Here is a 24,559-nt window from a genome sequence, read left to right as displayed (position 1 = left end):
CTATATAGGTATGGCTAGACTTGCAACTACTTTCTTGCAGCAACAATAGCAGAATAATCAATACAATAAATAATTAGCGATAAAATAATAAGGCATCCTTTTTAACACAGGAAGACATTTTTAAATTCTGTCATTTGATGCTGTGGAAGTGTGATGAGACATACACTCTCATATACTGCTGGTGAAAGTAAAACTTGGAGTAAACTTTTAGAAAACAATTTGACAATACATATGAAAAGTTTTAAAAACTTCATCCTCTTTGACCCTGTAAATTTACTTCTAGAAATTTGTTTTAACAAAATAATCCTAAATGCTAACAAATTTTAAGAAGCAGAGATGAAACCATCTAAATGTCCAACACTGGTTAAGTAAATACAGTTTAATTATGCTATGATATATATTGCAGCTAATTACAATCACTGTTGGAAGGATATTTATATAACCAGGAGAAAACTATGCTCTAATGTTAAACAAAAAATATGTAAACTTATACATTATTTTTTCTACTCAATATGAAACTATGCATAAAGAAAAAACTTAAAAGTGATCAGCAAAGTTAATAGTTGTTACATGTGGGTGATGGATTATGCTTTTATTTTCTTCTTTAAGTTTTGCATAGTTAAAATACTTTTTTAAAAAAATGTGAATTTCTTTTACAATAAAAAATATAGAGAGAAATACAATGAAAGTTTAAGAAGTTATTCAACTCATTGTCCAGTGTTCACTCCTAGATGATACCATCCTACTCAGGGCAGCAGCACCGGGCTGTTCTTTGTACACAGGGGACACCAATTGGAACTGAGGTGGGCATCTGTCCTAGGAGCACCCATTCAAAGGCTTCCTGGTGACACATTAGGCATCTTAGAAAGAAAGCTCTGTCAATGGAGTAATGCTAATTAGCAAAGACAATAAAGCTGGCTCCTATTTAATTTGAGATAGAGAACAATCAATCAGGAAATTGACTAATTGGTAACAAGAGAAAAAGCAAACAGCAAAAAATATAAAGTGAGAGGACCACAAAGAGAGAGTAAGAGTGGCAGGACCTGATTACTGCCCCAGATCCTGACATCTGCAGGTGTGGCTTCAGACCACATATATCCTCATAATAACTCCCTCCCTAGCATAAATATATACACACAGCACAACGCTCATGCGCACACACACACATACAAAATCAAACAACCTGAGAGTGTCTCAGTTTTTTTAAACCCAAGCACCCAAAAATATATTTGTAAGAAGATAGAATAGGTCTCTGATTTGGAGGCCCAACAAATCTTCCACAATTTTTGAACACTCTGCCTCAAGAATTCTTGAATCCAGCCATCAAATTCATCACTTCCCAAAAGGCAACAGTACTCTCCTAGTTAACTGAAAGGTATGGGCGATGTGCCTTGTAACAGATTCAGGGAGTAGATGCCAAGTCTGACATAACAAGAATGGTTAAATAGCAAGATGATACATAATGAAAAATGAACAAATAAGATGATACATAATGAAAAAATAATCCTATATAAGGAGGACAAAGATGACAGATGATTTCAACAAAAATTCACTCAAGATACTACTAAAGAATATACAAAGTGTTTCACTTAGTTCGCAGATCATCAAGAAGCTTAATGTTCATAAGATGCAAAGAGGTTAGGTCGACAGTTTTTGTTCTAAAATCAACAATGAAAATGTGTGGTTTTCATGGAAAACGAAGAAAATGAATTGCTTCTAATCTGGAGAAACGTTAGCTCTGAGTCTTTCTCTTTCCCCGGGAGCACTTTGCTCTGGATCAACTCCCCTTTTCTCCTGGAGCCCTGTGAGATCACAGAACACATGTGACAAATGCTCAGTTGGTGGTCTGCACCATCTGTGCCCTTGGAACAGCTCTTCTCTGTGTCCGTTGAAGAATCAAACCTTCAACCTTGGCCTCTTTAGAAGAGTGTCAGATTTAGCCCACCAAACTAAGGAAAATGAAAAAAATTCAAACTGTCAGAAGTACATTTCTTTTATTCTCACAAGCATACAAACCTCTTAAAGGCCATTTGAGATGAGATATTTTTATAACCAGGTGACCAGAAAAGCACAAAGGACACACTAGGAACCCTTGGTTTCATACTGTGTGTGCAGCAGGGGCAGCTGGAGGAATAAAATCTTTGATGCATAAATTGATTGACCGGATGCAGAGAAAGGGTACCTCCACACTCCCTACTGTGACAACTGGTTTTGTGATACAGACACTCGTCTGGGATTCAGACTCGAGTATGAGACTTTGCCCTGCCATTTCCTTGCTGAGTGAGCTGAGCCAGTCACTAATCAATTCAGGCCTCAATTTCCTCACAGATAAACTAATGAAATGAACTAGATCAGGGGTTGGTGCATTATGGCCCATGAGCCAAACCTGGACCACCATCAATTTTTGTAAATAAAGTTTTTTTAGAATATAGCTACATTCATTCATTTCTGTATTGTCTATGGCTGTCTGGGATGAAAACAGGAATGTCATAGTTACAACAGAGACCATATGGCCTGATGCAAGGGAAATCAGTTGTTTTCCTCTGTGACTACACTCTACTCATGATACTTCTGACACAGATGTATAGGTTCTTCCCCCAAACCAAGCATTTCCCCAACTTTCTGTGGATACCATCTCGATGTCCTACAATTGAACTCAATTCTGACACTAACTGTCCAGAGTTGGCACAGACCCCACAGGTTAAGGTCTTGGTGCCACAAGGCTGCCCCACACTTTAGACGAAAGCCTCACACTTTAATCGAAAGCTCAGGTTGTCACCTATGCTGACTGATGGGGTGTAAACTGGAGATTCTCACGACTCCCTCCTCAGCTTTGATCATTTGCTAGAGTAGCTCACAGATCTCAGGAAAACAGTTTTTTTTACTAGATTACTGGTTTATTATAAAAGGATACAACTCAGGAATAGCCAGATGGAAGAGGTGCATAGGGCAAGGTATGAGGGAAAGGGTACAGAGTTTCCTTGCCTTCTCCAAGTGCACCCTCTTTCTGGCACCTCAATGCGTTCAGCAACATGGAAGTTCTCCAAACCCCAGGGTTCAGAGATTCTTACGGAGACTTCATCACAGGGACAAAAATCAATCATTAACTCAGTCTCCAGCCTCTCTCCCCTCCCTGGAGGATGGGGGGATGAGGCTGAAATTTCTGAGCTTCTAATTATGGCCAGGTCTTTCTGCTGACCAGCCCCCAAACTGAAGCCACCCAGGAGCCCACCAAGAGCTGCCTCATTGGAACAAATACTGCTCCTATCACCCACAATATTCCAAGAAATTTAGGAACTCTGCGTCAAGAGCCAGGGTTAAAGACCAAATACAAGAACAAAAGATGTTCCTAGCACCATCATTGCTTTGTAAATTACAAAAATTCTAGGCGCTCCAGCCGGGAATTGGAATGAAGACCAAAATATATATTTCTCACTACACCACAATAACATACTTGCAGAAGTGAAAATACTTATTGTGCAATCTTTTACAGAGAAAGTTTGCCTACTTCTGAACTAGATAATTTCTAAGATCCCTTTCTAATCTAAAATCTGTAATTGATTGACTCAGTTATTGAAGAATTGCTTCTTGGGACTTCCATGGTGGTGCTCCCAATGCAGGGGGCCCGGGTTTATCCCTGGTCAGGGAACTAGATCCCACATGCATGCTGCCACTAAGAGTTCGCATGCCACAACTAAGAAGCCCTCGAACTGCAACTAAGCATCCCACGTTCTGCAACTAAGGAGCTGGTGAGCCACAACTAAGGAGCCCGTGAGTCGTAACTAAGGAGCCCGCCTGCCACAACTAAGACCCAGTGCAACTAAATAAATAAATGTTAAAAAAAAATTGCTTCTCTCTAAACACCTTTAAAATGGGATTTATACTCCATTCATTGAACTCAGAAACTCCCACTCTAAAAACAAAACAAATGTAAGAAAGCAAACACACACACACACACACACACACGCACACACACAGGGTATGAAATTCAAGGCTCATTCCTAAAGAGGTGGATTTTTAAAAATATGAGATCATACTATAGTTTCATTTTTTTTAAAGCCAATACACTAATAATATGAGTGTAAATCAATTTGCAAAGTGTTGCCTCTAAAATATAAAAAGCTTAAAGGTAAATGATGCTTGAGAAAAAACAGGTTTTCTCGTAACCCGAGTTAACAAAATGATTCAAAAGGAGTAAGTGTAATAAAGTCCCTAAGGGCTGCTCATCCATAATAAGATTTTTAGGGGCCAGCAACAGAGAAGCCAATTTGGATTTGGGTTGGGGTCTGTAACAGTCAAGGAACTAGAAATTTTCTTGCTTTATTTTTAGATCTTTGTTTGTGGTGGGCTAGAGTAAGTTATCTACCCAGAAGGAAGACATATGGTGCTCACTGGACGAAAAAGCCTGAGAAAAACCCATCCTCTCTCTGCAAGTTTAATTACTTGGGACAAACCATCAACCTCTGGATATTGTGAAATGCAATTCAGGATCTCAGAGTTAATTCTGTCATTGCAATGACCTGCCTGACTTTTGTCACACTAATCTCATTTCCCACAGCTGGAATCACACTGCTTAGAGCTGCAGGCTGGCCTGGCCTGTGGCACTGGGGCAATGGCACTCAAGGGTGGTCCCCAGACCAGAAGCAGCATCAACATCTGGGAACTTTTTAGTAAAGTAAATTCTCAGGCCCTGCCCCAGATCTACTGAATCAGAAACGCTGTGTTTTCATGTGCCTTCAGAGCATTCTGATATATGCCCAAATTAGAGAACTAGTAACCTAGAACAAATCCAGCCCTTGTCTACTAGGTTGATTCAGAACCTCAGGGCTTTGCACTATAACCCTAGTTGCCTGCAGATAGACTCCATCCAGTCCAGCCTATTGTGTCCCTTTGCCCATGTTCTCACACCTTCATTGGATACCCATGACTTCTTACTGACTCTTTATCATGCCATCTTCCTGGACTGCTAAATAGTATCTCATTCCCAGAAAGGGAATATCAGTTTATTTCCTAATTCTATATCCCAGCCCCTCCTGCGAATTCCATTCTACAGCAAGAAACCTGTCTCAGCATTTGACTTACAAATGCTATGGATTGGCTCATGAATTAGTCATGCTTTGGCAGAGTCCTTGAAATTTCTAGGGGTAAGCATTGCAGTGAAAATTCAATATGATGGAAATCTGGTTGATGGCTTTGAAGTCAATCAGATGTGGATGTCAGTCCTACCTCCACCACTGACCAGTTATATGTCTTTGAGCAAATTATTAAAAATCTCTAAACCTCAGTTTACTGTAAAGTAGAAAAATATTATCTACCTCATAGCGTTGCTGGTATGGTTACACAGAATAATATATGTAAAGTATTTTGTAGATGTTCTAACATATGGTAAGCTCTACATAAAAATATAATACAGTGTAATATGATTAGTAATATACTCTGATAGTCTGTGATTCATATGCCTCTTATTTATGGGTAATCTTGCACTCCATCAGATCTCAGGAAAATCTCCCATATTTTCCATTCACATAAATTCAACAAGGAGCACCTTAAAATGTAACTTTAAACAAGGTTTAAACAAGCTGAGGTTTTAATTTGATTGAACATACTCTTACCCCATGCCATGTATTCAATCCATTTCTTCCTGGATACTATTTACGTACTTCATTGACAAATGGCAAGGATGGTGTCAACATAAATTAAAGTGAGAGTTAAAGGCATTCTGTGTTGAACTATTGCAGAAAACCCAGAGTTTACAAGAGGACTGAGGGCAGTTTTGCCGAATCAGGGTGGTTAAACTCCTTTCTGGGAGCAAACCATTCCACTCCCATGAGTCAGTGAACTCTTTAGAAACATTGAGAACTATCTGCTATGCTCAGAGAAGTCTTAGGAAAGATTAACTTACATTACATGGTCTAACAGTCTGCTCCTAGCCAGTAATTTTCCCACCTCAATTCATCTTCATAGGTTTGTTGTGGTAATACTTTGGCCATGAATTTATAACTGGAAAATATACAGAGTCACTTTTAACCCAATTTACTCAGATATAACCAGTGTATAACTCAGTATATTTAACATAATGGCTTTTCCAGAAGGATACTTCATTGTCCTTATTTATTCACTGGCTATATAAACTTAGGCAACTCCAATTCAGACTCTTAATTTTTTATATGTAAAATAAAAGCATTATGACTGATTTTGTCAAAACTCCACCTAACCTTAACATTCAGTGAATCTCTGAATCTAATGCTGGAGTCTGCAGAGTTTAGACTTTATAGAGGTTAATTATTGTTATAAAAGTGAATGAACTTTTTCAAAAATATCTTCTCTATAACTGAGCAATTCAACCTAGAGAAATTTCTTACAAGGAAATAAGTTTTACATAAGATTATGATTTATCTATGGAGATATTTATCTACATGGCTATAAATAAATACGATCACAATGTTTAATATAATAACAAAACATTAGGTACAGTTAACTAACAACAAATAAAAAATAACTAGTTATTGTACATTCACATGTAGAATATCACACAGCCATTTAAAAATTATAAAAGACCAGTTAATAACATAGAGAAAAGGTCACTGTTAGGTGAAGAAAAGCAAGTAACTAGTCAATAGGATACAAGCCAATATATTTTTATAAAAATCTATAGTACTATATATAAATCTATAGTACTTGTTTATCTACATATAAATAAATGCTAATACTCTACAATTCAATTAACTAAGTAATGTCATGAGTGGTGGGATTACCTGTGATTTTTATTTCCATATTTAGCTTATATTGCCTTTTCCAGATTTTTAAACAATGAACTGGTATTATTTTTAAAGTTCAGAAAAAAAAATTCTTTTTTTTGGTGGCAGAAATGGACACATTTTTCTCTTTCATTCCTGAAAGGATTCTTAAAAGTATCTTCTCTGCCCGTCTCAGGTTCTCCTTTGCTTCTTGACAGGTACTTTCTGGACTCATACTGGCAATTACTAAGTCCAGAATATCAAAGAAACATTCTCATCAGCCTCTTATCCTCTAAAACAGCTCCATTTTAGATTTCTGCATCTCTGCATCTCTGCATCTCTGCACCACCCATACTTTCCAGCTGCTGGGCCCTGCCTTCCATCAGTTTGTCCACTGAGAATTCTTTCTTCCATCTCAGTCTTTTGAAATTCTGATCCTCCTTCAAGACTTGGCTCAAATGTCTCTTACTCCATCCTGTCTTTGTATTTCTATTGATCTCTCCCACAGTGGTTTCTCCAATGTGCAATTACATTTCCTGCTCTGTGCTGACAACGGGAGCTTACAGGATTAAAGGGTAGCAGAGTGTGAGGAATTGGTAAATGAATGTTCCACCAGAAGAGGGCAGTAATTCCTTAGCTCCAGCTAATTTCTCCAGAGTGGGAATATGGGTCTAATGTTGTCAGGCCTTTCAATATGTCAAGAAAAACAAGAAATCCACATATATAAATTTTTTTTTGGCTGTGTCGGGTCTTAGTTGCAGCATACGGGATCTTTCGTTGCAGCACGTGGTCTCTTCGTTGCTGCATGCGGGCTTCTCTCTAGTTGTGGCGTGCGGGTTTTCTCTCTCTAGTTGTGGCGCACAGGCTCCAGAGCGCGTGGGCTCTGTAGTTTGCGGCACGCTGGCTCTCTTGTTCAGGCGTGTGACCTCAGTAGTTGTGACATGCAGGCTTAGTTGCCCCGCGGCATGGGGGATCTTAGTTGCCTGACCAGGGATCAGACCCGTGTTCCCCGCATTGGAAGGAGGATTCTTTACCACTGGACCACCAGGGAAGTCCCAAGAAATCCACATTTTTTAAATGTAAAACTCCAAGCTTTAAAATACTAGCTCATAAAAACAAAAAAACAAACAAACACTGCAGACGAGAGAAAAAAATATCTGTCAGTTGAATCTAGCCTGCAGACCGACGTTTGCAACCTCTCCTTAGGCTTACAGCTTTTACATCTGTGTATCCTCTTGTCAGCTGGCAGAGAGGTTTGCTCATAATGGTTTGTACCTAGCAGGCACTCAGCTGTGTAAGCTATCCACCTGGTGGGGCAGTGATAATAAGGTCAATATCAAAGATCCATCATCCAACCTTAATGATTTAAAACTTGTTTTGCTGCTGAGCTTCTCTCTGATGAGCCTTCCAAAGGTAACATGGAAGCAAATTCACTCTGTCTGACCTAAAACAGGAACTTGTCTTTTTTCCTGTACTTTGTTCTAACCCAAGAGCACTGTCAGCACTCAATAAATAATAAATTACGGTCATATAATTACAGCTTTTATGCATCCAGGTCATGTTATACTGACTTCATATTTGAAGCAAAATTTTCTAGCACTTAAGAAGAAAGCAGTTAGGGATAAAAGGCAAACATAAGCCAAGTGATGGTCTAAGAAAGAAATGGCAATTTTTATGTCTGCTTCAGAAGAGCTGAATCAGGCAAGGAAAATAGAAATGAAACCAAGCCAGCTGAATACCTCATAGCAGGGACTGGGAAAGCAACACAAGGGCATTCTGGATCTATAGCATTACCTCACCGTTGTCCACCAAACAGTATGACCTAACTGCTTCTGACTCCTCCAAGAAACACTTTCAGTGAGAGAGACAGATGACCTAATAAAAGGTACAATCTCAAAGTCAGGTAGCCAGGTAGAGGATCTAGCCTGGAGTCTTGAAAACAGTTCTGAACGTAGGACTTGTCCAGAAACTAGAGGACATGAGACAGGAGGAAGACCAGCAGGGAAGGATATCCCTTCACTGGTGAGAAGAGAAACATCATTAGCTCAAGAATACTAGGGCAGAATTGATTCCAGGGCACATCCCTGGAAGCAGGCAGAGTTCTGTCAGTAGACGGCGTTGCCTTGATGGTGCTAGGATGTGGAGGTTCAGCACTGAGTCAGCCAGTCCAGCCAGTCAACATAACACCTGCCATGTGACAAGCACAGCTCTAAGCATGAGGTCGAGGCCTCTGGTTTCAGAAAGCTTTCATTACAACAGAGGGAGACAGATAATAAGCACGTTCAAAAAAGGAGATGTCAAATAGTTATACATCGTATAAGGAAAATAGAACGGTGCTGAAATAGAGAGTGCCTGATGGGCCACCTTGGATTGGAAGGTCAGAGAAAAGCTCAAAGGAGGTGACAGATTAGGGGTGAGTCCTTAATGACAAGAATCAGCCCTGGCAAATTCTAGGAACCTGCACCCCTAGAGGGAAGAACAATTAGGGCCGATGCAAGGAGCATCTTGTGTTTGAGCATAAGAAAGACTCCCAGTGTCTGTGCACTTTACAAAGCAAGAGCAAAAGTGGTAGGAGATGAGCTCAGAGAGAAAAAAAGAAGCAGATCACACAGGGTATCAATGGCCTTGGACAGGGATTTGGAATTCATTCTAAATACTTAGAAGCCACTGGAAATACTTGAGCAAATGAGTATCAATACTATCAACTCCTCAGGTCCTATTTCCCAAGATGACAGTTTCATTTGCAAAAGGTGGACAGAGAGATGTGTGCTTTGCTGCCGCTCTCAAACTTTGTGGGGGGACCTGGGGTTGAGCATAGTGGGGGGCTGGTGATGGAGTCAACACCAGTGGGGCTCAGAGAAACCTGTGCTGTTGTTGTGGGGAAGGAAATCAACTTGCCGGAATTCTACTCCACCAGTTGCCAGAGCCCTATCAGTACCCTGGGCCTTTCAGAGCCCCCTGCTTGTGTCTCTGCTGAGCTCTCATTAGACTGTGAGCTTTATGAAGCAAGCAGCGTATTCATTGACTCCTCTGTCCCCCCAGTGTACTGCACAGTGATGCACTTGATAAGAGTCCAGCAGTTGCTTAGTAGAATTCAAAGCAAACAGAAAATGTGCAGTTGATACTACTCATCTTGCCCTGCTTCTAGAAATGCCAGCAAGCTTCATGGGGAGGGAGCTGACTATGGGCCCAAGATTTATTGAGTTCACCATTTTAACAGATAGGTTGAAGTCTGCTGCTTTAGCCATCTGTAATTTTACTAGAATCTATTTTTGCTAGACTATTGCAAGCCATGAGACTCAAGTCTGACTCCCTTCTGAATTAAAACTATACTCATTGGTCTTCATTTATTGACATCTAAAAGACAACCCCACCTCCTAAATTCTTCTTCTTGCATGGTATACGTAAATGACTAAGCACAAAGGAATAATCTGATAAGAGAAAAATGAATATCACACTTACATATCCATATTCCAAATCCCAGCACCAGCAGTAATTGCAAAACCTCACAAAACATGCTCGGAGAAAATCCCCAATGAGAATTGTGACGTAGGTGGTCAGAACATCAGAAACGGTCAGCCGCACAAATTCCTGTTGAGATATTATCTGTATTAAAAGGAGCATTTCTCCCTTCAAATGGTCCTAATGTTAACATCGAATTTGTCATGCTTTCTAAATAGTATTAACTTGAAAACTGCAACTAATGGTAAAGAAACTAGTTAGGCATATCTATCAAGTAAAAAATGTTTCACCCCTATTTTATTAGTCTAAAAATAATTATTTCCTGTGCCAAAACCACTGTATCAGAAGTCTTCCTACTGAGAAGCTTTTATAAGCATGACACGAGAACACAAAACAGGAAAATAATGACAACACGGAAGTTTAAAACTTGAATCTGACAAACAGCAGAAAATAAAATAAAATAAATTTTTTATTTATAAAATTAAAAGACAAGCTTGGAAAAAGTACTTGTGGCATATATGATGGAGAACTAGTTTTTCTAACACATTAAAAACTTTTACAAATCAGTACAATAGATGGGCAACTCAATAAGGAAAAAAATGGCAAATGGCACAAATAAGAAAGAAGAAAATATACAGTTAATTAAAATATTCAAAAATACCTAAATCCCACATTATAAAAATACAATTAAAACAATAAATTGTTGCTCCACACAGTGATAAATATTTTAAAATCCATGCTTTTCCATATTGGTGAGAGTGTGGTGAAATAGGCACTGCCATAAACTGACAGAAGTGAAAGTTAGACTGGTGCAACATTTGTGTGTGTGTGGGGGGGAAGTTTGTGAAGATCCACCACATTTTAAAGTGTGTGGAATTTTATTAGGAAAATCCACTTCTAGAAATGTATCCTATGGCGGTATTAGCACAAATGTCCAAATCTATACATATAATTATGAAAGCATTGTTTCTCCCAGATCAAAATTGGAAGCAATTCAAATATACTCAAGAGGAAATTAATTAAATAAAAATGGGTGTCCACACAACAGAATATTGTGAGCTCTTAAACAAAGTGCTATTGTGATTATGGCTGCACAACAATGTGAACATATACCAAAACCCACTGAATTGTGTACTTTAAATGGGTGAGACGTATGGCATGTGAACTATATCTCAATAAACTTGTTTAAAAAGCACTCAAATGCTATGTTCTGATAAGAAATGGATTGTTAAAAATTTACAAAATAGGATTTGTAGCATGAACCCACTTATTAACAAAAAATCCTACACATATATACGTGCATGTATATATATGTATATGCATAACATGTATATGTATAGAAAAGGTCTGGAAAATTAGAAACTTTTTACCTCAGTGGTGTGGACTTGAAGTTACGTGCAAAATGTGTATGCTGTGAGTTAGAGGGGAAGTTCACTATTTCCTCATGGAACTTATAACAATAGGCAATAAATATAAGAGTAGACATATAATTATAAGTTTTCATTATGATCGTTCTCTTCTGCTCTTTCCTTTCTGCTCCTTCCCAATAATTCGTGCCCTAAGATTGAAGACATGGAATATCTAATAAGACATATTTTTCCAGAAATACAGTGTTCTTCTATAATAAAAGAAGTCTTCTGGTTTTTTATTTCCAGCTACCTATATAACCTCACCTCTAAAATAACTAGTGAGAAAGAATCACATCACAGGGCAAGGCCCATTTGGCTAGCAGTTATCTGGTTAATTTCCAGTCCCATACTTCAGAGCAGTGCTTCCTAAACTCCAAGTAGTCATGTACCACCTTCACGATTCTTGCCATGTCCAAGTACTACCTGAAATATTATTTACCTAATATTTCTTTTAACTTTAATATACTTTATTTTTAAAAAATAACTCCTATTATTGTAAATAGAAGGTGTATAACATCTGCCATAAACAGTAGTTAACTGTAATATAAATATATTAAAAGCTAAAAAAATTATACTGAAAACTTTAATCTATAAGTGTAAAAAAATTATTTTGGCATTAGTTCCCATCAAAAGTAGTGCCTATGAGCCAGCAGTATATTTTGGGAAATGCTATCAAAGAACAGGAGTGGAGATGGAAAAGAATGAAACAGGAAAGGAGAGAAAACCTTTACCCAAGAGAGTGTTAAAAGCTGTCACTACTGGGGCAACTGGGTCTTGATTCTTCTGGGGACCCTCTGAGTAGCCATATAGAATAAGTCTCAGAACTGTCCACCCAAGAGACAGAAGAGTGAAGTATTGATCCACCAGCTCCCATTCCCATCAGTCAGGGACGGCCCCATGTGGTATTAACGTCCCACTTGGTGACAGCAGAGAAGCAGGGTAAAGGTGAGAATCTGTATACAACTCAGTTGAGATACTGTCTTGTAACAGCTGCATGCAGTCGTTTGCTGCAGCAACAGCTGGAGTAAAAAGGTGAGTGTGAGGTTTCTGCATAATCCATGTGTCTGTATAATCTGATTCCTGTCTAGCTCTCCATATTTTTCTTTGTCTTCTCTACTCCAGTCCCACTGGCTTTCTTTCATACCCTCAAACTCCATACTTCTTTAGGCCATAGGGTCTTTACATGTGGTCTTCACGCTACTCAATCTTACTTCACCTCTTGACTCAGTTTACACCAACTAATATGCATCACTACAGCATCACTAACTTAGGGAAGTCCCTCACCTCGATGACTAGGGGCAAGCTTCTCTGGCTGCATGCATTGCATTCTGGTAGTGCTCTGTTGCCATTGTAAATTTGCAAATGTTGTATAATTATTTAATTAATGGCTTTGTTCCCAAGAGATTGTAATTGTCACGAGATTGTAATTGTCACAAGGGCAGAGACCGGGTCCACCTTTGTTCCCCATTGCACCGCCAGTATCTAGCACAATACCTGACACTTAGCCTGCACTCAATAAATATGGAGTGAGCGATTGAGTGATAGTAAATTCCTGCGGTTCTCTCTGAACATAACTTTCCTCTTCCCTACTCTTATTCTCCTTTTCATTCCCCAGGCAATTTGAGTTCAGATTCTAATAACTAGCGTCAATTAGAAGTAGGCTGTGAGGGATATTTTTAGGTTTCCACCACCAGGCTGAGAAGACTTCCTCAGTAAGAGAATATTTCAGAGTTGTTTTGAAGTCCTCCACATCCTCCTAAGCATCCTCATCCCAATGGTTGAAATAAAATATTGTTCCTAAGCAATGTCCTAACTTTCACATAAAATAGCAGAAGAGGATTCAAACATTATATTAAAATGTCAAAATATTTATTAACATACCATAAAAGGGATACACTGCTTTATAAGAAAGGAAATTCCAAAAATGGTGGTCCAGCCCACCAAGGGAACACCATCCAATTCCAGTTCCTAGTGTGCTAGGATGGGAGCATGGCCTCCACACAGGCCTTCTGCAGAGCACTGCACTCCACACCTCACACTTTACTCTCCTGACATGTATTTGATCAGTAAACCTAAGAGGCTCATTAGCAAGTGAAGGGAAAATAATAGAGACGGGGCATCACAAAGGGCCACAGACAGCAGATATTCCATGGCAGGAGTCTGGGAGTATGTGTTGATGCTAATTATGTTTCTGGAGGACGGTTCACTATGCAGAAGGACACAAACTCTAATCAGACTGTAGGTAAACTTTGGGCTCCTGTCATTGATTTTCTTTAAGGTCTCGAGCAAATTATTTTACCTTTCTAAGTCATAGTCTCCTCATCTATAAAATGGGGATAATGATATAACTTATCTCAGAGGGTAATTTAAAAATTCAAGGAGGTAATGCTTGGCACACAAGAAGCATTCGATAAATGTGAGCTATTATTGTCATTATCTTCAGCTGTTGTCTGCTTTCTCTCCTTTGCCAAAATGCAGACCTAAGTATATAGCTTCAAAGAGCGGTCTCCCAAGAATGGCTCTGCTGCCTACCTATCAAATGTCACTGGAGATGAGACTAAGTGACTACATCTTGAGATTCCCTGGAGAGATAAAGGAGCCACCAAATTCCTGTATTCAAATTCAAAAAGAGATCAAGTCCCACAGTATCCTTCAGGAAAAACAGAGCAGAGGGCACCCATGGAGAAGAAGAGAAAATATCTGGAATGTTCTCATAGAAAAATGAACAAATCTTTGGGGTTATATCTCCAACATTCCGTGCAAAGCAGCTGCCTTTTACTATTTCTTCTGGAATCACTTTGTTTTAAAAGTGGGTAAAATAAATGTTTCAGAACCACAGCCCTTCCCTCCTGCCGCTCCTGCAGACTTTCCCACAAGCGCTGAATGTTCATTTAGAGAAAGGAAGGTGAAAGAGAAAAGGGAAACCCAACTACAAATGGCAGTTAGAAAAGATGATGAAGCAAGGAAAACCACTAGATAGAGACAGGATTTAAAAAAAAAAAAAGGACAAGACAAGCGGCATGGTACAAGGGCTCCCAAGAAGAAGAATTAAATAATTTTTTCTTTATTTTAATTCAGTGTGTGTGGGAGCATCCCAGAAGCTTCTGCATAATCAGAAAATAAGTATTCTAGATTGCATGACATTCATGTCTAATAAATTGCTGCCTCTGCCTCAGAAGTGAGCAGCTTCCACCTTATTCTTTATACTTAGTTCTATTAATCTTGTTTAACAGGTGTTTGCCTGGTAAAGGGTAGGTTGCTTAGCCCTCATGCCAGTCTGCATTCTAGGATGTACATAAGAGAATATCTCAAACTCTTTGAGTTTGTGAAAACTACACTTTATATTTTTCCACTTCTCTCAACTCTTGCTGAAGATTTAGGGAGCAGCCTAGATGTGATCAAACAGACTTGTGTTAAGTGCCGTGACCAGATTTTGCTTCAAGAAGTTTTAAAACATGGAAACCCATATACTCCTGTGTATTCACTTCCTATTGCTGCTGTAAGAAATTACCACAAAATTAGTGGCTTAAAACAACATAAACATAAACTGTTCTGGAGTTCAGAAGCCTAAAATTAAGGTGCAGGCATCAGGGCGAAATCTGTGTCCTTGCCTTTTCCAGCTTCCAGAGGCCACCTGCATTCCTTGGCTCATGGACCCCTACCGCCACCTTTAAAGCACATCTCTCCAACCTCTGGTTCCACTGTCACAGCCAGTTTTTCTGACTGACTCTTGTCTCCCATTTATAAGCATGTGTGATTTTGTTAGGCTCACCGCATAATCCAAGATATTTTTCCTATCCCCAGATCTTTAACTTAATCACATTGGTAAAGTCCATTTTACTGTGTAAGGTAACATATTCACAGTTTCCAGGGATTAGAACATGGACGTTTTTGAGGGGTTATTATTCTGTCTACCACATCATGTATCACAAGCATCTCTCTACCAAGTGCAGGCAGGTTTCATTTAGTTTATTATTGCATACATAGTATGTTCCTGTAAATGTGTTTGAAATGTGCATGTCTGAAAATCAATTATTTAATAACATGTAACTGGAAAGGGAAGGGTTTATCTGGTCCCTAAAAGCCTAAAATATAAAATAGAATTCTTTTTTTTTGCGGTATGCGGGCCTCTCACTGTTGTGGCCTCCCCCGTTGCGGAGCACAGGCTCCGGATGCGCAGGCCCAGCGGCCATGGCTCACGGGCCCAGCCGCTCCGTGGCATATGGGATCCTCCCAGACCGGGGCACGAACCCGTATCCCCTGCATCGGCAGGCGGACTCTCAACCACTGCGCCACCAGGGAGGCCCATAAAATAGAATTCTTACTTATATCATACATTTTGGACTTGGTCTTCAGTGATGTCTGTCTAGCATTATATCCATTTTCCTTACTTTTTCCCACAATTGAAATCACAGATGAGTGGCTTAAGTCAGATGAGTATCTAAAGCTGAGGGCGTCTAATGATATCTGTATTTGTTTAAATTAGCTTCATAAGACTAATGCTAACTTTCAATTTTCCATTTATCTTACAAAAAAGTAAGTACACAGTAAAAAATTATTTCAAATAATTTCCCAAAGACCACATTATTGCTGAAACTGAACTGTTGTCTGACAGACAGAAGCACTATGACATATTTTAAAATGTCTGTCCATCAAGGATGAACCAAAGTTCAAAATCAGTTTATGAAGTGCACATGAGGAATGTCAATCCTAATGAGATAAAATTAAAGGCTTTTCAAAATATAAATTGGATATGTATAGAAATAAGAGACCTGAAGTAGGTTTTTTGTTTTTGTTTGGTTTGGTTTCCCTTTATTGAACAGAAAGCCATATGAAACATTATCTCTTTTATCTGCTAAAATACCACTAGTCTTGGACTGGGGTCATTTATACAGTCATCTGAAAACAACAAACCTAAAATAGTATTTCCTTTCATGCTTAAGGGGCAATTATTTGACAAAAATTAACATTATTGAAATGAGTATTAGTGTATGTTCCTAAAAGAATCTTTTCTTTTTTTTATGGAAAAAAGGTAACACTGGGGCTTCCCTGGTGGTGCAGTGGTTGAGAGTCTGCCTGTCGATACAGGGGACAAGAGTTCGTGCCCCAGTCTGGGAGGATCCCGCATGCCGCGGAGTGGCTGGGCCCGTGAGCCATGGCCGCTGAGCCTGCGCGTCCGGAGCCTGTGCTCCGCAATGGGAGAGGCCACAACAGTGAGAGGCCTGCATACCGCAAAAAAAAAAAAAAAAAAAAAAAAAAAAGGTAACACTAACTAGAGTCCCACTTAAATATTTACTTGGGTTGTATCTAAATCTGGGTGTTTTATTATAACACAGATAGATAGTAAACATTTCCTCAGACCATTTTAAAATATCCTTCCTTTACATGCAACTGTAAAAGGGGTGTAAATGTACTACTTACCCGAATGGATGCATGTGAGGACTACAAGAGATAATATATATGAAATTCACAGCCAGCATATGGTGAACAGTCAGTAAGTCTCAGCTATTTTCATTAATAAGCAATAAAAAACAGGCCACACTTATGGAAGAAATAGTGACCCTGCTCTTTTTTAATCCATTAACTGTTATGCACTTCTGTTTGTGACATTACCTGCCCCACCATTGTTTCCCAGCAGGGTCCTCGAGGTACATCTGCAGGGTGCACAAAAAAGGGTGGCCCAGTGGTATTTCCAGTGAGTGATGCATTGTAGGCCTTGATCATGTTGGCTTCCCATAGGGTAATATTGGCCTTTACTAGCTTCTCCTCTTCAATCTAGAAAGCAGAGGAATGGAAACAAAAATGAAGACAACAGAGATTTCAAAGGCATTTCTGGCAATTTTGAGACTGGGAATCTAACAACATGCTGATGGCAAGGACAATCCAGACACAAGATTTACCTTGTTGTTAATCTCATCCATCAAGGCAAGAATAAATACATACAAGTTGCCTAAAAGAAGAGCAAAAATGCGTCCCAGGAGCCATTTCAGAGCGATGAGGGGATGGTAGTCTTCCAATTCAGCAAATAAGTCAAACAATGTTGGACAGAACATCCCCAGGAGGGACATGACCATGTTCATCTACAAGAAGACACAGGGGTGAACCAAGTTAATTGGTGTTTAAAAATTAATGCTTTCCTACAAATTTGCAAGATTCCAGCTAGATTCCTTTGATATTTTATAAGACTAAAATTATTTCATGCATTTTTAAAATTTGATCTTGTTAAAACAACAGAGACAATATTCAACTCATATTTTCAAGACGTACATGTGTGTGAGCTTGTAGATGTGCCAGTAATAATAGTGTTTCCTAGTATAATGAGGGATGCGATTTACATTACTTTCTATGCAGAGAACATTTACTGTTATACATGGTAACTGATTCTGCACTTCACAACAAGATTTCCAAAGGAAATGGAAAATGATCTGCTTGAGGAATGAGGTCCAAATTGGAAATACTAATTGGGCAGTCATCAACACATGGGCTAGTTTAATCAGTTAGAATGGATGAATTCCTTGAGATGGGCCCAGGACTAAATACTGAGTTTGCGAGAATGCAAACTAAAAGGGGCAAAAAGAAAAAAAGAAAGAAAGAAAACGGAATTGACTTTATCAAAGAAAACAGAGAGAACGTTCAGAAAAAAACAAAGGAGAATACATGGCGTAATGTCATCAAAGCCAAGGCAGAAAAGTTTCAAAAATGAAGAACTGGCTTATAATGCCAAAGGTAAGAGAATTATGAAAGAGAGAGAGAGAGAGAATGAAAATATGACAAGCTGGAAATCTGTGGCCCTTATCTCCAGATTGATTGGCACACTTATGATTATATTATTAGGCTAAATTAAGTCAAGGAAAAGAATACAGAGCATGTACTACTTTTATAATGGGGGAAAAAAACCTTTAAATAAAGTTTTAAAAAAGGTTCCAGGGCTTCCCTGGTGGCGCAGTGGTTGAGAGTCCACCTGCCGATGCAGGGGACACGGGTTCGTGCCCCAGTCCGGAAAGATCCCACATGCCGCGGAGTGGCTGGGCCCGTGAGCCATGGCAACTGAGCCTGTGCGTCTGGAGCCTGTTCTCCGCAACGGGAGAGGCCATAGCAGTGAGAGGCCCGCATACCACAAAAAAAAAAAAAAAAAAAAAAAGGTTCCAGGTGACTCTGGCAATGTTTTTACCTGAATACCTGGCTCAAACTGTCACTGTTTAACATTTCCCATTTCCACCTGGTAGACTCCATGTTTTGAATGATTAGAACTACCAAACTATATTGAGAAAATAATTGTCAATATGTTTTTCCCTTTTGACTAAGAACATTGTATAAGTATGACCAGCAGGAGCTAAAAGTCAGCATGACATAACATAAAATCAGCCTGATATAATTTCAGCCTAAAGTAAAACCTTGGCAGAGCTATGCAATCTTATATAAGGTAAATTTAAATTCTGTTTCATCAAATTTATAAAGCTTTTCACGAATTCCCATTATTACCTTTGTTGGCCCCTAGGAATCAGGGGTCCACTAAGATGGATATTAAACAAGTACTTACAAAGAGTGACCCTTTTGATGATAATCAATTATCCCTCCTTTTCTGTGGTTTATTAATACAAAAATATGATCAGTACAAACCATGGACCAAAGTGGCATGATAATTTTGCCTATAAATGCTATCATAACTGCAAGGATAATTTTGAAAGCAAACTTAGTAATGCTTTGAGGTTCCCCTTTGTTTTAAATAAGTAAAATAACTCCACCTAATGACTCTCTGTTTTACAGGTTTCCATGAAATGTCTATGTCATCATAGGCTCTTAAATACATGGTCTCCCATCTTCAGTGTTACTGCGTCTGAAATACCTAGAATGTTTTTGTTTGGAGCCTTTTGTTTTAAGTAGGTTATACCATTTTCTGTGCAAGATTCTTCTAGGAAATTCTATGCTTATGAAGACTTTCATAATTTGTTTGGTCTACAAGACTCTGCAGAAGTTTCAGTGTGGGAAATCTACACTTCCCACTGCCTAAATCTCCACACTGAAAATGCGCAAGTTCAAAATGATGCCACATTGTATTCTAGAACATTTTATGAAAGGGAACAGACCCAAGAAACAACACGTGACCAGTGATTTCCTGATTCTAAATATCTACCTCTGACCTCTTTTCTTGGACCTGCTAAATGGGCAGATACCCTGAAGACAAATCACAATCATAATATTTAATTCCTCTCAAAGAGCAGGCCTTCCTCATTTGAATAGCATTTGGAGGGGGAGGTAATAGGGTAAGGAGAGGAGGTGGAGCAGTTAGGCTGCTAGTGAAAAACAGAGAGAGGCCCAGTCCTGCCCAAAGTGGGGGAGGTAATCTGAATGTTTCCAGTGAAATAAACATAAGAACCCAGGGCTTTATCATTGCTGCTTCAAAGAATTCAGGGGACAATTGGATCTTTCAAAGATAGATGCAGGACCTGCAGAGAAAGCAACATAGGGTCATGGAAAGAGTGCTGAGCTTGAAATCAAGATTCCTAAATTTTAACTCTCATTGTTCTCCATGGTTCTGAGACCATGAACACATCACCTAATCTGAGATTCATTATCTCTGTCTATAAAACGTACTGGTTGGAATATGTGCTCTAATCTCTCTTCCAACTCTACCTTTCCCTAATGTCACAAAGAGAAAAACAGACAGTAGACAGATTTGGAAGTAAGGCTGGAATAGGGACATGTGTGCTGAGGTTGGTTCACTCTCAGGTCAGGATGACAGAGATAGGTAAAGAGCGGCCATATTTCATGTCCCAACATTGAAGCACAATCCACAAAATCTCAAATGTCAGATTCTAAGCACATAAAAAGCATGCAGAGACGAACTTCATTTTTTTCCCACCACCCAAGGGTGTCAGGATCTTGCTGCGCAAATTCCTGGGATCGCTTCACAGCCCAAAAGATGAGGTATCCACTCCCGCCAAGTGTTAGAAACACGAAGAAGTTAGCAAGAAACCTCAGGAATCTGATCAAGTGGACGTTTTCTTCTACTTGGGCTGCTCTTTCTTCTATTATAGCTTCCTGTACCCAGGCAAAACAGAAAGAAAAAAGAAATATCTGAGCTACAAAAAGTATCATGAACTCAGGAATTGTTTCTGCAAACATCAGAAAGTGAGGAATGAAAATGTAAACTGAATCTGGGATTCCACAAACCAGGTGAATATTGCCAGCAAGTGAGAAAAAGTAAGAGAGAGAAGGAAGAATTCTTACAAACAAATTCTGGTTGAGTTAATATTTACTAGGATAGTCTTCATTCTAAAGTCTCTTCTAGTACAGTTTTTTAAAACAACTACAAAATAATACTTTCGAGTCATTTAAAATATTGGGCTAATGTATTCCTGTAAATAATTAGCGAGCATTGTTCTATTATTTAAAATATCTGATTCTGATTACTAATGGTTGGCTGTTTCAAGCCAATGGCATTGTTTTATTACCAAATTTAGAGAGAGGTAATGTTGTCATGGGTCATCAATCATTTTCCAGTCATAATCAGAACCCTGCCCAGATCCTGGTAGGAAGAAATGATGAGTTAATCTTTCTTTTAATTGTCAAGATCCTTTGCCACCTAGACCATTTGGAATGGCTCCAATTTTACTCTTAGAAATACCAAGAAAAGGCTCTTGAAGTTGGTGTTTTTACCTTAAAGTTCATTGTGATAGAATTGAATTTGTTGTCTGCTGTTTCAGGATTGCCAATCAGGAAGTCCCAGCTGGTGAACACCTTCCAGCTGAAGTTGAAGGTGTTGTCGTCACCACCTCCGTCATCACCAATATTTTTGGTCATCCTGTACAAACAGGAAGTTTAATCCAGCAGCCAGAATACAAGCAGAAAGGGGGAGGTTAGGGAATAGCAAAACATCATAATTATAAGGAAATTGGAGAAGCAATATCTAAACGACATATACTTTCAAACAAGTTTGTTCTAATAACCAGAAAATAAAAGTTTATTTAAAAAATTTTTTTTGTTTTAATTTTTGAAGCTGTTCATTTTCTAGGCCTTAGATTTAAAGACTACTAACCATTGATGATTTTAACAATTAAACAGGTTATATAAAATTATGTATTTTTTATTCCTTTTCCTAAACTGTTTTCCTAGGGTCATATACAAGGCTCTGAAACTTTTGTGGGATAAGGATCTCTTTAGAAATCCGATGAAAACCACCAGGCCCCTCATCAGGAAAAACATATGTATAGACTCTTAAACTGTTATACACAATTTTAGTTGGTTTCCAGACCCTGTGAAGCCTAGGGATGGATTAACCCAGGTCAGATCAGGAAACTCCTTCACAGATTTCAATTCCCCTTAGAATCTCCTTCCAAAGAGTGATTACACTGAATGCATGGAATTTTTCCATACTCGACAACTCTTGACCAAAAATCGAGATTTTTATACAACTTTAATAGCAAGTGGTTACATATATTCTAATCAGTGATGTTTTAATTTTTTTTTTTTTTTGCTTGGACAGTTTAAAGTACATTTACTTACTTCAGTGGTTAAAGATCTATATTCCACTTACTCCACTTCCTTTTTTTCCCCTACCACTATAAAGTGCAAAATTAAAATATTATATGATATATATTATAAAATGGTCCCACAAGGTTTTAGTTTTTTAAATACTGCAGTGTTGTGGAACTGAAAAAAGAAAGGAGTACAGTGACATAAAGCTGACAATGTAGTTTGGCAGGTATCTCTAAGGTCATCTAAATACCCCCACTGTTTAGTCCTATTCCTTACAGAGGTTTATATATTTCAGATGGGCTAATGTGTTTGAAAAATAACCCAAAATAATTATTCCTTACATCAGTCTACCACTTTACCCTTTGCAAATGGTATTGATGTATATTATCATATTTGTCCTTCTCAAAAACTTAACAAGAGGTCACAGTAGTTAATATTATTCTCTTTTTACAGTTGGGGAAGCTGAAGGATAAAATTATCAAGTGATTTGCTGGCCATTATACAGAAGTAAACCACAGGGGTGGGTCAAGGGCTTAGGTTTTCTGACTTCATTCTGGTACCCAAGCTAGGATACCATGAGATATGTTGAACCATACAAAGTGCCTTTTTGTAGGTCAAAAAAGGGTTGAAATCAAACATTTCCAATGGATTAACCTAGGGAGAAAATGATTTTTTTGATTAAGATGCCATCACCCCTTTTTACACTGTCACTGAGCAAAGCGCAGGGCCTCAAGTAAAACTGACCACTTGACAGATAAGTCTTGAATGGAGCTTTATCACAGGCAAGATTTTGTAGCTGTAGACAGCCTTCAAGAGAAGGGAGCTCTAGCCGGACAAGCAAACAGGGAACATCTAGCATGTGGAATTGACAAGAAAGGGAGTGAAATACTAAAAGGGAGTGAAGAAAGGGAGGAAGGATATTGAAGACAACCTCTGCTAACAACACATTTTTACTAAGAGATGGCCCTGATAGCTATAGAATATTTCATGTACAGCTCCATTCCTTGTCTGTAGAGAAAGAAAGTGTACATACTTAAACAAAAATTCCTCCTTTTTCAAGGGGGTTATATTTTTGAACAACTATATCTTTGAGAAGCTACCTCAACATATAATTTGCAAGGAATGATGGAAGTCTTGCTTTGCCAGGGACCGAGTAGGTTTCCAGGGCACAAGACTCAATGCTAAAGCCAGGAGAGTCCTGGGTCAACAAAGTTAGTCACCCTATCTTAAAATCTCAAAGTGCTTTCTTGGATATCTAGCTAATTTTCCTTCCAATTTCCCTATTAATTAATCAAATATAGATATTTGCTTCCCTTTTATGGATGAGGATGCTGAAGACAAAGAATATGGGCAAGAGGGCAAAGTCCACCAGTTGCCTAGTTGATTTCAGTATTCAATTTTAGTTTCCCTTGATTTGAGTCATGTATCCCATAAAGCCACTCATGTTTATTCCAAGAATGTATTTGTTTGGGGCCAGTGGTGGGGGAAAGAGATGATATAGGATTCTGAACAATCTCATCAGCTGTTTATATCTCATCAGCTGTTCTTCTACCAAGCCTTGCCCCCGGGGCTAGGAGTGGGGTAGGAGTCATAAATCGCTTTGGAATTGTCTTGCCATATAGGCCAGTGAGCTTAAACTACTTGTCAATCTGGTAATGAACAACCAAAGGTCCCCTGCCAGAGGGAGGGAACAAAATCAGACTGGTTTGGGTGGCATAACATGGATGACTTTGAGGGGGAAAATGTAGAATTTGTGCCTTACAGCTATCCTAAATGGCATCTTTGAGCTAATAGGAAAAGCTGCCATTTCCTGTAGAGCTGCACTAGCTAATAAGTTTGCCACCAGCAATATGTGGTTACTGAGCACTTGAAATGCAACTAGTGTGAAACATACATAAGATTTCAAAGACTTAGTACCAAAAAAGACAGAGAATATCTCAATAATAATTTTAGATTGATTATATGTTGAAGGAATACTTTTGATATATTGAGTTAAATAAAATATATTATTAAAATATATTCCACCTATGTATTTGTTTAATATAGTTACTAGAATATTTTAAATTATATGTATCTGGTCTTATAGTTCTTTGTATAATGCTGTTCTAGATGCTTTACACTCATCTGCCAGAAAATTATTATAATAAATGTGCAAATCTATTAATGTATAACTACATAACCATATGTGACTACCCTACTGTTGGGGCTATCATATGACCTCAATTCCTACCATGTTGGCTTTGTTTAGTTTTTCAATAAGCCTATGAATTATAATCCTAATAACACAGTTAACATTTGTCAATCACCGTATGCCAGCTATGTTCTAAGTGTTTGTATGTACTGACTCATTTTGTCCTCATAGCCATCCTAACATCAAGGTGTTATTACACCTCTATTAGAAAAGGGAAAATAGAGCAGTTGAACAATTTGTCAAAGTTCTTTTAGAATGGGCTAGAGCTGGTATTTGATTCC

At 38.6% G+C, this 24,559-nt stretch overlaps 1 protein-coding gene across 1 annotated transcript in view; it reads right to left on the bottom strand.

Moving 5' to 3' along the window:
• The window catches only part of TMC1 (transmembrane channel like 1), a 391,450-nt gene that overhangs the window by 18,763 nt on the left and 348,128 nt on the right, over nt 1-24,559 (bottom strand). Inside the window, exons 15-19 of the mRNA XM_082624767.1 lie at nt 21,269-21,413; nt 20,456-20,650; nt 17,509-17,688; nt 17,222-17,383; nt 10,200-10,328 (exon numbers count right to left, since the gene is read on the bottom strand). Of these exons, the coding sequence (XP_082480893.1) occupies nt 10,200-10,328; nt 17,222-17,383; nt 17,509-17,688; nt 20,456-20,650; nt 21,269-21,413 (811 nt within the window). The remainder of the gene's footprint in view (nt 1-10,199; nt 10,329-17,221; nt 17,384-17,508; nt 17,689-20,455; nt 20,651-21,268; nt 21,414-24,559) is intronic.

Source organism: Mesoplodon mirus (assembly GCF_964341445.2).
Source record: "Mesoplodon mirus genome assembly, chromosome: 1".
Lineage (NCBI taxonomy): Eukaryota > Metazoa > Chordata > Mammalia > Artiodactyla > Ziphiidae > Mesoplodon > Mesoplodon mirus.
This window is presented reverse-complemented; position numbering and strand designations above follow the sequence as displayed.